The 13,539-nt window shown below is 40.4% G+C and overlaps 1 protein-coding gene across 1 annotated transcript in view; it reads right to left on the reverse strand.

The window, feature by feature from the left end:
• Positions 1 to 13,539, reverse strand: part of garnl3 (GTPase activating Rap/RanGAP domain like 3) — a 94,347-nt gene that overhangs the window by 59,926 nt on the left and 20,882 nt on the right. Inside the window, exon 2 of the mRNA XM_034095359.2 lies at positions 3,445 to 3,514. Coding sequence (XP_033951250.1) covers positions 3,445 to 3,514 — 70 coding nt within the window. The remainder of the gene's footprint in view (positions 1 to 3,444; positions 3,515 to 13,539) is intronic.

The following is a 13,539-nucleotide window of genomic DNA, read 5'->3' on the forward strand; positions in this document are numbered from 1 at the left end:
CGCTCAGATTGCATACACACAAAGATAGATAGATTTCAAAACTGTCCCTGATTCCTGATCAAATCCGCTTAGAAAAGAGTTTGTACTCCATACCGGATCCTTTACACTTCTTTAATGTCTAAAGGTGTGTGTGTGTGTGTGTGTGTGTGTGTGTGTGTGTGTGTGTGTGTGTGTGTGTGTGTTCGTGGACGAGGGTGAATCATACCTCCAACCGCCTCGGTGTCTGTGGAGGTTCCTCCTGTTATTAGTCACTGCTACCGGCTGATACAAGAAGCCAGCAATAAAACACAGAGTGATGGTGAGTCACGGCTCGGCTCTGTCCTATTAGGGAGACCCTGCTCTGAATCTGTGGCCCCAACTTGGGAGGAGACATTTGAAAACAAGTTTTCTCGTTCACTTTAAAAAAAAGAGTTCTAAAAAGTGGAGATAACATTGTGGTTACATTTAATGCAACAAACTACTTTTTTAGACAACAATTTTAATTATTTTGGACAAATCACATGGAATCAGGTGGCGCAAAAACATTAGGATTTAGCATGTAACATATAATATTTAAAAATAAAATGTTCCCCCTATTTCTTCTGGATGCATTCATTTAAAATGGTTGATTTGGAAGCCAGAATTTGTTTTTCTAAACTAAATATTTTTTATTTTTGCCAAATTCTAAGCAAATTATTATTGAAATACATATTATTATTAAATGATTTAGTATTTCTCCACTAGAATTACATCATGGCAGCATAGAGAAGGCTTTCCAATAGTAACCAAATATGCTTTAAAGAAAATATTATCAAACTGTCATTTAATTCCTGTTGGGGATAGACAAATATTTATTTGGAAGAGTGGGTTGGAGAGTTTAGTATTTTGTAAAATGTCCTCAAAAAAAAAAGGGAAATCAGATTGCATCAAACAACAAAAAACAACTGAATCCATTTATATAATTAATTACTTTAGGAGCTCTAACTGTAGTTTTAACGTCTTAGATAGATTAGATATTCAAGAGAGGGTACAAGTATCATACTTTTCCTAATTGTATAAAATGTTGGAAAAACAGAAATGCAGACTCTCCACACAGATTAAAAACTGTCAACACAAGGATCTGTTGTTGAATGGAACCAACTCTTCCCTTAACTTTGCACACATCTCCTCTGGAGACCCACGGCCTCAAATAGTGTGAGTTACAAAGTCGACAAAAACATTTAGTTGTTTCTTTTGATTGTTACAAAAGCAATTATATTTCTCTTTCCAACAGAAAACAGATTTCACTTCAGAGCAGAAAAACAAAGGTAATTTCTCAAATAATCTGGGCATCATGAGTTTATCCTCCCTGAGGTTATCTCTGAAGATCAACCTGGGGTTATCAAGCTCTGCCATTCATTTCCCATAATCCACTTCTATCAACCATACAGTGCAGCCTTTCAGGCCATGTCTTCAAAACAGACAGGATCATTATTTAAGGTTTATGAGATTTTCCTTTTGGTATATTGGAACTTAAATGTGAGTTATTCGTGTGAATTTCAATGGAAATGATGTTAGCTCTGAATAGGCAATATATCCTGAGCACTTTTAATTAGCAAGAATATGAAAAGGTAACTTCCCCGAATAAATTATTTGATTCAAGATTGACCTAAACATATTTCCATGCCCAACTGACACATATAGTGGCTTTGTAATGTAACCCCCACACACATTATTATTAAAGAAAAACAACACAACGTCCACACACAGGCTGCTGCTGACAGACAGCATGCGGTTTCTCCTCAGCACTAATCTGTCGCCCACATGGAGACAAAGCCACAACATGTCTCTGGTAGGAAGTACGATTGCAGAGAGAAGCCCTACGACTTCCTGTCCCTCTGGGCTATCCACACACACACACACACACACACACACACACACACACACACACACACACACACACACACACACACACAACACACACACACCACACACACACACACACACACACACACACACACACACACACACACACACACACACACACACACACACACACACACACACACACACACACACACACACACACACACACACACACACACACACACACACACACACACACACACACACACACACACACACACACACACACACACACACACACACACACACACACACACACACACACACACACACACACACACACACACACACACACACACACACACACTTCTCTAAAGCTACAATGACTCAACTGCTTAGTAATGTTACTTGAGGTACTTCAATATTTCAAGGTTATTCTATCTGTACTATATGTACTAAAGTAACTTTGCGGCTTCAGATTGTTAAAACACAACTTAAATCAACAATTTATAATATATACTTAATATATTTTTACCATGCAGTTTATAAAGTCATCTAAATGACCCTCAGTTACTCGCTGCAATATGGAAAGAAGATAAAACCCCTACATTGGCTAGGTGGACTAATGAATTAGCATTGTGTGTACCGAAGGACAAGATCACGTGTGACCTGAAGGGGAACTCTGGAGAGTTCACATGTGAGTCAGAGGGCTGTCTTATATCTTTTATCTCATAGTCATTGTTTTTGTTGCCGTTCCCTTTTATTTTTGTAATTTTTGTTTCTTTGTATCCAACTTTCATGACTAAATGTACACCCAATGGCTGTTATCTGTTCCTTTCCTGTTTTCTCAATCACCTGCCCCTTTTTCTCTTTTGTTCTTCTTTACAATATCAATAAAGACCATGTTTAACAAAGAAGATAAGCAATGACCAAATTGCTTGACTGGGAAAGATAGTATTTAGTAAAAGTCTCTTAAAGAAGAAAAGTATATCAGGTTAAATTATCTTAAAAACACCTTATGAATCCATCATTAATAGTTAACAACTTTTAAGAAATTGTATGTATCATAAAGTACCTATATCAATATATCATCATACTCAATGTTGGGCAGGAACTAATATCGCCAACATTTTCTTTTAAAAATATCCTTCACATTTGATATTAAAAGAATTGTGACTAATACATTTATGGAGCATTTTATAGTTAAAAACTAATATTTTGTTTCAAAAGTACTTTAAACATTGACTTTTTCCTTCCCTCTAACCGATACAACAATACCAAGACATCAGCAAGAGGCTCAACATTACTGAACCCCAGATTCTTCCAGTAAGCATGTCTACAGTATGCAAGGATTAAAGTCGGCTAAATAACATGCGATGTAATGTAATCAACCACAAAGACACACACTGTGCTGCAGCGCCAAAACCAGAGGCTGCATCGGTGTGAGAGGAACACACATTGTGACAAAGCCGGACCACACCCAGCACGTCTGACTCATCAGTCCTCTGGTGTCCAGCAGAAAGGCAAACGCAGTCAGGCAGAGGAGGAAGAATCAAGGATGAAGACGGTCAGGAGACACACAGACAAACAGAGACAGAGTGCATTGTGGGAGGGACTCACCAGCTCCACAGACCCATAGTGTTTCCTGCTGAAGTCTCCACGCCTGCAGCCCAAGTCCTCCGAGGCAGAGCTGCAACACAAACACACAGTCACACACATGGCCTGCTGCGTCTCCTCCATCACACACACATCAACTGTTGCATCTGCTTTTATGTCATGTCTCTCTTCCCCTTTTCTTTCTCTTAGCCTTCCTCCTGCCGTCGTGTGTGTCGGTGTGGTGGAGCCGCTGGAGGCCAGCCCAGCTCCGGATTGAGACTAGGTCCAGATTCAATTAGGCCTCAGTGATAGATGGAGACTGTCTGAGGGAGCGGACTGCTGGTCAAATCACCAAAAGCGCACGCAGAGTAGATTCAGAATGCTTAGAAAGACACTAAACACATGTCAGACACAAGTAAAGGCTGCACATATCTCTGATTGAACATGACCAGCAGCAGGATTTAGACGTGACACTAAAAGCCACTTTACACGAGACAGTTTGTACCAAATATAAGAAACACGGCCTCAAGTGTACAGCTGTAGTGGACACAGTCCTCGTACCACACTGTATGATACTCTGGAACGAGTGAGAGACTTGTATTAAGTTAACAAGTAAACGCGCCATCAGGAAAATGTATAGGATAAGCTAAATTGTCTCAATGAGAATGCAATGGCTGTTATACTATTACATTATAGATTATTATTGCTCATGTGTAAATATAAAACACTATGCATGTATTATTACATTTTCCATACAATGTACCAATGCAATCTGTAATAATTGATTTAATAATGCAAGGAAATGTACAGTATGTCATATTTCAGGCAGGCTGTTTATTAAAACATACGGTTTATATTACATTATAAACTCTTGCATTTTGTTCTAAACACTTCCATTTGAATAATTAATTTCAAAATGCAGGGAAATTAATGAAATGTTGCATTCAGGCTATGGGTTTATTACATAATTTGTATTTCATTTTGTCTAGTGATTACATTAGATATTGTTACAGACCTGCATACTTTTTGCTCCCTGTCTCTCCGGACCTCCCCTCCTCCCCCTATATCTGCCCCCTCCTCCCCTCTCCGCTCAGGTCTCTCTCTGCAGAGTGCTGCTGATAATACATAATGTACACTCTAAGTTTAAGGGGACGCATTTTAAAGTGCGTCCATGCTACAGGAAGTATCCATCACTTTTTCCTCACCCACTTTCTTTCCCCTCCATCACATATTTTACCTCCATGTGCTCCCACTTTTTCTCCCTGCGCCCATGTTGCAATCTTTCCTACCCTTCACCTTTCCTCAGAGAGCGGTCAGGAAGAGGATTGGTGTTGGGGAGATTAAGTGATAGCACCCCACCCACCTTCCTAATGACCCCTCCATCTCCCAGGGAAGATCAGCTTTTTAGAGGTATTTATCTTTCATTTAGGGCTGATACAAAAAGGCAGGAGTGACATATAAAAGGGAATATATATAAAAACTCTTACGTTTTGTTATTTAAAGAATTGTGACGAAGCATCTTATACTGTATATAGTTTTAAACAAATATGGTGATCGGAAAGTCCACCAAAACATGAACATTTGACTTTCATCCAACCTAGACAACAGTACCAATAAATCAGCAAGATGCTAATCACCCCAGATTCTTCTTGTAGGCATGTCTAAATGATAGTATGCAAGGTGCTTTGGATAGAAGTCAGCTACATAACATGCACTGTAATGTAATCAACCACTAAGACAAACACTGCGCTGCAGCTTCACACCAGCAGCGCCAACACAAATATACTTTGGTGAGATCACTGTGAGCTTTTTAAACGGTATTTATGGGTAGACATTTTTAATTTAAGGCTGATTTAAAGGCAGTAGTGACAGATGAAATGAAATATTGAGGATTTTGTTTTAACATCTCTCGATTACATGACCCACAAAGGCTGATTTTAGAGATACCTTCAAGGGGACTGGGAAAAGAGAGAATGTATATGCTCAGAGATCTCGTATTAATGGCCCATACAATGATTACCACAAACTGGCATAACCGATAAACCCCCCCCCACCTTGGACTAATCGACACAAATAGTTAAGGTTGTTGACGGCATTGAAATATTCCAGCGAAACTACAACTTACAATGGAAATGTATTCATTTAATGTATGGTCACCTGTTATATAGCAAATTGAACATAATGTAAATATTTCATTAGACACCTTGAACTAGTAACATAATTCTTCCTTTGTTATAAATGTTCAAAATGAATTGCATCCCTCTTAAGGCTGTGGTTCAAGAGAGATGTCATAATAGTTGGATTGGAGCAAGTAAATGCTTGCAGCAAAGCAGTCCCAAAATAAAAAACCACAACACTTGGCTGTATAATTCCCAAAGGCAATGCCTAGCCTTATGCTTTAAAAAAAAACATATTTTAGGACATGCAGGAGAGGGTGGTTTCTGTCAAAGCTGCTGACTAATATAAAAGGGTGGAACAAACCAAGCAGATAAAGAGCCTTCAGAGTGGTGACGAGCATGCACCCGTCAACAGAGCTCAGGGAGTACAGTGGAGACGAGGTGCACATTCTGAGTCAAATGTGCGACAGAAAACAAAGCAACAAAACATACACATCATCTACAGTGTGAACTTGTTCTCAACAGGAATGATTGTTACATAAACGTAAAGAAAGTAAGGATTGAGAATGATTCCAATGTCAAGTATATGTGCATTCCAAGATTTATTTTAATTGACCATTTTTTTTGCCAACAAATGATATCTTAAAGAGCACTGGTCTAATGGCTATGGCTAATTTCTAATCAGTCAGTTGGTCGATCCAGCAGTCCCAAAGTCCAGCCCAGGCTAAAACATCTCAACAATTATTGGATGCACTGCCATATTTGGTAGAGAGAGACATTCATGTACATGATAACCTGTACTATGTTGGTGACCCCTTCATCTTGAAGCATGGCATGCTACTTGATGGGATGGCTTGTTACCAGATACCTGTAAACATAATTCCCATCAGCTTTAGATTACTTTGTAAATAAGCACATTTTAGAGATCCAACACACCAATACTTAGGAAGGAACCAAATACAGGCGGTGCTTTGCGTTACAATAGTTTTAAAAGCAGGACAACAAGAAGTATGCTGGTCAAACAGTTACAAAAATGCATGAGCTACTGTTAAATCATGGCAGTGCAACATGGCTGACTCCATGCAAAAGATATGAAGAGCTTATTCTAATTTAACGAAAACACAAGTTCAGGGGGCAGTAGCTCAGTTTGTAGGGTTGTTTTGGGAGATGGTCTGAGGACGGCCACTGATTCAAGTTCCCGGACAGACCCCCAAAAAATAAAGTATTGCCTGCTTTAGTAGAAGAAGGGAACTGGTCTCGGGGGGAGACACATTGCAGCCCCTTCGCTCCGATACCTCTCCATTAGTGCATTGGTTTATGCACGTTTGTAGTTCGGGACTAATGTCTACAAGTCTTTTTTGTGCGTTTATGTATATGAACTGAATATCAACTACAAAGTGAAACAACCTGCATTGTTTGGACACACAAACTGTGCATCACAACGCTTCAGTCACTTTCTAGCAGGGAAGTGTCGGTCAAGCTAAGAAAAAAATGACTTTTGAAAGCTTGAACAAAACAGAAATAGAAAATATGTCAAATGTATATTCATGACTGAACCGCTGCCCCCGGTGATGGAGAGCGGGAAAGGTTCCTGTCACAAGACAATGGAAAGTCGCCACTGAAAGGCTCCGTGCAGGGAAATGTAAGGAATGAATCCCACTGCCACCGATCATACTCAACCTCACAGTGCTGCTCAAGTAAAGAAAAGCCAATCCTTTTGATCCGTTAAGTTCAATAAGACTCTTTAAACTCTCAAAGCATTCGATATAGTTGCTCTTTTTGAGACTGCGTTAGAAAGAAAAGCAAATACACCAGAAGACCTTGGTGCTTAGAGCTGAAGAAGCTAACTCAAGACTCTTGAGACAGACAATAAAACCTTTCAAAAGAGCCAACGTTCAGAATGTATCCCAGCCAACAGCGCTTCTGACTCATACATCCACAACTGGCAAATACATGTAACAATTAGAGATGTCCCGATCCGATCACGTGATTTTCAAAAGATCGGAAGAAAAAAATCGGGGATCGGGATTTCTTTTTTATAATTTTTTTTAATTTTATTTAATGTTACAAAACAAAAATGACCATGTTCACGTCTTAAAGTCATCCTGAGGACTTAGTTTTGGTTTAAAGTTACACAACATCATGTATGTGTTGCTTCTTTTGGGCTTGTTTTCAGACCTGGTTGCTTATTTCTCTCAAATCTGGCAACAGAGTGGGCGCAGTGTCTAATAGTAGCAGTAAGCTAACGAGAGGCTACGTTCAGCTGGTGACTCGGGAGTCGGGACAGAGAAAATGTCAGGAGTTTGGAAGTATTATAAAATTAAAAGCGAAGGCAGTGTAACAGCCAGATGCAATGTTTGAAAGGCGGAGGTTCCGCGTGGTGGAAAGAACAGAGCTACGTTCAACACGATCAATCTAATTCTGCCCCAGAACAGAGAAAAGGCCAAGAAAATAACAGCCAAGATAGCTGAATTCATCGCGTTGGATGACCAGCCGTTATCTGTTACCTTTTTTACTCTTAATGCATTGCATAAAGATCGGATCGGGAAAAATCGGTATCGGCAGATTGTCAAAATCAAATGATCGAGAGCAAAAAAAGGTGATCGGGACCTAACAATCTAAATTATTCAAACTTCACTCAACCGTTTCCTGCAGCACATTTTAGGAATTACTGCACATATTTGGAAACATTGGTACATTTTTGACAGATTTGTTTTAATCAACAGATCTGTCAAAATATGAGTTTCTTTGCAAAAGATTATACTAAAGCACCACTTCAAATATTGTGTTTACCACAGATATGCTGAGACGATTCTTAGAAATAACTAATTCAGCCTACTTGATACAAAATTGACTTATCAACTAATTCTCAAACGTCCAATCAATCAACCTATTGACAAAGAGGGAGCAGCCCCACAATGCAGATTCATTGCTTCCTTCAATGATCTATGAACGACTCAAGATTGTTCTTATGAATACAGGCACACAAGTCATTTAGCTGTAGATATGTAAAGAAATAAGAAATATAGGGATGATAATTCCAACACAAAGCAAATTCATGCCATAACAAGTCACTGGGGCATTTAATGAACAATTCAAGACATCTTTTGCTCTTCCCTCCTCCCTCTACACAATTGGTGCAGCATGGAGAGGAGGAGGAGTCTGTGCTGTTGGCAGCAGCACTGTGCCATAAGAGCTTTAGGTTCACTATATGATCTATCTGTTCAAGTGTCACTGCAGCCAGCCTCCTGCTGCTAAAGAGCTGCAGCATGCCATTTTCTAATCAACGTGAGTGGCTGGAAATGAGCTGCTACACTGCACCTTAGAATAAAACTAGTACTTAGCTTTGTACCTGCCCACAGTGAGGCCACATTATTCTGTCGCTGTCATACAGGCAGAGCTGCATGCACCTCAACTGAAGAGCATGTCATGCATTATTCATGATTCCCACGGCACATATCTGCACTCCAGAAGGAAAGAAAAGGGACAGTGCATTAATAAGCAATATCCGCACACATGAACCGACTTTACAATTCATAAAACTGGTGCAAAGCTGCACATAAACTGGTCCAATTAAAAGAGTCCGTCGAGGAGCGTCAATACTTCCAGCCTGGATACTTGTGGATTCAGTGGCGCTCAGTTTGCCAGCTGAGTAAACGGAAAAAGATCAATACATTATGCAGTTCATACACAACTAGACTGAAAGCTGAATCCCAAAACCGTCGATTTCCGCAAACACAATTAGCGTAATAACAAGGCACTTTGCGCAGCAACAAATGGTTTGCTTTGCACACCTGTCCTCAGCTTTGTCTCATTTTCTGCATAATAAACCAGTGGTGCAGAGATATGGCAGAGCGACGACAGAGAGCAGCAATGCATTCAACAGATGACATGCAGAAAGGATATTTGTTTGGGATATTATTCTTTTTTTTTTTTTTACCGATGATTGAAAGTCAACAGTTTGTTAGAGGCTTGATCCACACTGTTCATGTCCCCATGCGATGTCAGTCCAGCGGACAAGTCGATAACAAACCGGCTCCTCTGCTTCGGATTCCCCCTCTTTCCGTGTGTTTCTCCTCGTTAAGAGCGCAGGAACATCACTGCGGCGCAAACAACTCCGACAAACTGATCCAAACCCGGCTGCTGGTCTCTGGTCTCCGCGCGCAACTAGTCACAGCATGATAATGAAGCGGAACGGCTCTGTGCCATAGAAGCATGTGTTTACTGTGTGATTCCCCCCCCCTTTCTCTCGACTGTTTCCTCCCCCCTCCCTCTCTCTCTTTCTAATGGTGCATTTCAATCCAGCACACTTTGTTGCTGGGGGCTCTGCAGAGCAAAAGGCACCATTCAGAGCAGATTATGCTTATCATTTGTTGCCCCTTTGAGTTGCTGTTACATCACTGTCAATTATGTGGAGCTCCTCTACAGTAACTCTGTCCTGCAGCCAGAGAGATGTCAGGAAGCAGGAGGACTGAGGCTGCAGGTTCATCATGTCATCCGGTGGGAGCACTGACACAACATGTGAGGGATGTGTCACGTGCATTTACCTTTCTTACTGCACTCAGATGCTATTTCATGTCAGTTCAGTTCAGAGCAGAACAAGACAGGACATGTTGTCTGGGGTCAGCTTTGCGTCATGTAATGTCCACATATTTAGAGCATATCAGCTTTTATTTTGAAATCAATAACATGTTAAGTACTAATAAGTGGTAGAAGAATGAATCATACATTTTCTTTGATTAAAATATAAATACTGTGGTATTAAAATACACTGTTTCAACTCCCTGAATGAAATTGTTAAGTAGAAGTACAAGCTAAATAAATAACATGTATCAAAAATACTCAGAAGGTATGTCTGGGGGCCTTTCTTATATGCAAAGAGGATGACCTTCACAGATGTTCCAGAGAAATACCCAAATCCCTTTTACATATATTTGCTTTACTCATTTACTCAAAACGTTTTATTTTTTATTTATTCTAACCTGAAGAGAATGAGGTAGTTATGTGTTGCAAAACTGGAATGTGACCGCTCTGTCATATCTGTCCATTTGTGTTTGAAAATCAATAAACAAAGAAAAAAGAATGAACTAGAAACCATGAATGTTAAACAGGACATATTATGCAAATTCATATTTGTAGTTAGTGTCTCGAGTGGGACATGTCTCCATGCTTTAATGTTCAAAAAGCTCTTCTCATACTGCCTGTGCTGCAGCACCTCTTTTCACCCTCTGTCTGAAACCAGAGCCCAGTCTGCTCTGCAATGAGTAGGAGCACTAGGAGCACAAGTCTTACATTGTGATGTCACTATGTTCCAGGAAGTAAACAAAGGAGTCCAATGGAGGCGTTTGAGGCAGGGAGAGACAAACATTGATAAACAATTAACAATACAATTTGGGTTGCCATCTTAGGATCAATCGTTCTCTTAGTTATTCCTCAATAAATACATGTCCCACTTCCTCATACGTTTTAAAGTTATAATGTTAGTATGTCCATACTAAAAAAAGGTATAAAAAGGCCAAGTCTGGAGTGGTACATCTTAACACATTAATACATTGATTTTGGTCAACCAGTAAAAGGAAGTTTACTGGCAGCCCATACATTGTATAGGTGACCTTTTGCTCATCTTTACAACAATATAAAGGATCTGAAATGACTAATCTTTCTTACAGAAGATGCTGGTCTTTGTGTTTCTTTGGCCTCTCAGATCCTCACCAATCAATCACTCTTATGTGCTCTCCAGGGTCTACCCATAATCCCACTCAGGACCAATATAATGAGGTCATTCACGCAGCCTCCCTCTTCTCCTCTCTTATGTTGTATCTCTCGCTCTTGTCTCTCTTGTCACCTCTTTAAAATGCACTTTTCTGCCTCTCATCAACCTATTTAACACGCGGCGGCGGTCAGTGGTCAGTCCCAGAGGTACAGCTGATACGCGGTTGCCTTTTGCTACTCGGCTACCACATCTATTAGATCCCAATGCGCAAAGAATATTTTTACTTTCTCCACTTGAATGTTGTCTTTTGTTTAAGCTTTGTTAAAACTAAATGCAGTGAAAAGTATGTGTACAGTAAGTGCACATTCAATTAAGTTGAACAAATATTGCAATGATCATAAAACATTGTTATTACTAAAACTAGACTATTACAGCAGATATATCTTTTTAAGGGGATCATCAGAAGATGTAGGTTTTAAGCACGAGTCCTGGCATTATACACATTATTTAGGTGGTCTGAGAGAAAGCCAGACTTCTGTTTTCAGGTTTTATAATATCTAACTTGTGAGGTTCATCTCTGAAATGCTTCAACGATACTGTAGCTCTCTCGAGACTCAAATCACAGTATGATATCTTTAAGAGCTTTACAAGCACACAAGAAAGAAAGCAGGACGGCCATTCGTATTAAATTGGAAATATATACCAGCATAGCGATCAGGAGATGATGGGATGATTCAATTAAAGTAGAAGTAAGATTCGCAGGATGAGAGCTGTATGCATTCTGGGATTTGTTATGTTTGCCTGTGTTGCGTGCCTTTTACTCTAGCTTTAAGGTCATTTGGAAACGGTGTCTCCATTACCTAATACGTCCACCTCCGACAGATTTTCCACCGTAAATCTCTGCTTATACACATCTTATACAAGTTTGCTACAACTCATGAGGGACATATCTGGCCCTTTAGCTGCTAAATGCTTCACTATGTTCACCAGTGAGTCGCCAACTCGGTCGGTCAGCTTTTTGCTGCCTGCTAAGCAAGTATAGCCTACAGAGGGTTTTTAGAGAACAAGGCTGCTTGCTTCACAATAAGAACAGTTGGAGTAGACTAAAACATGTAAGATCGCGCACAGCTGCACACCGGGCTAAAGCTCACTATAACATTTATTTCGTCAAAAGAGGCTGCAGATTTAAATGATAATAGTATATTGTTTTATTACTATATTATATAACTTTTAAAGTTGTGATAACAAGTAGTGCAGCGCCATTCAGGATGTGATCCTGCTTCTTGGGTTTAAAAGTGAGTATAGCTCACAGTTACAGTAGTGAAGCTACAGGCCACGCACCATGACTGAATTCTGAGATGAACCTTTTATGGCCACAGTAAAGTGACATGTGTATGCAGCAGGTGTAATGAAGACTTTGGGAGATGCTCAGACTGGCCAGCCGACATGCAGTAGCAGCATATTCAATTAAAGCATGGTGCATCTTTTTGGCCGCTCTAGGCCCCCGTACCGTAATGGTATGGATAGAGGTGCAACATTTTTTTAAAGGTCTCATGTCATGGCCATTTCTACTGATCATAATTCCATCATTGAGGTCTACTAGAATAGATTTACATTGTGCAATTTTCCAAACTCACATTGGTTTCTCACAGCATCTCTGTATAGTATGTGTATTCACTCTCTGTCCTAAACGGCTTGTTGGAGCTCCTGCCCCCCGAGCAAACACACACCCGCCCGAGCAAACACACACCCGCAGCCTGGCTGGGAGTTTGTGTGTGTGCTCACACACCGACTCATAGCCTCGCCGCGTCCCACCGTCTCAGGGAGGAGAAATCGGCGGAGCTGCAGATGAGAAAAGATTGAGTGTGTGTGTGTTAACGTAACGGCTCCACGGATTGGTCCATTTGGGTATGGTTACGCCACTGTACCCAGGAAGAAAACAATGGAAAAAGAGAAATCTCCAACGAGGCGTTCTGGGGCAGCATAGACAGCTCTTCTCTGTGTTAGAGTTGTACTCGCTACAGGGTGTACTTTGAGGGTGTGACTCTGCAGACCGTTTACATGCAGAACAAGCTTCATAGCACACAAGGGGACGGGTGAGAACCGGGAAAGCATGACATGGGACCTTTAAACACACACATGCTAATTTGATTTCTATCACCGCTTACAGAAAGGCGTCGGGTTTTGTGAAATTAAACATACAGAGATGTCACATAGTTGCCGTTGCAGACGTGGCCACGCTGTTTTGATGCATGTCTCTTTGCGCTATGGCCTAAGTTCAGGCCCTTA

This window comes from Pseudochaenichthys georgianus, chromosome 12 (genome assembly GCF_902827115.2).
Source record: "Pseudochaenichthys georgianus chromosome 12, fPseGeo1.2, whole genome shotgun sequence".
Lineage (NCBI taxonomy): Eukaryota > Metazoa > Chordata > Actinopteri > Perciformes > Channichthyidae > Pseudochaenichthys > Pseudochaenichthys georgianus.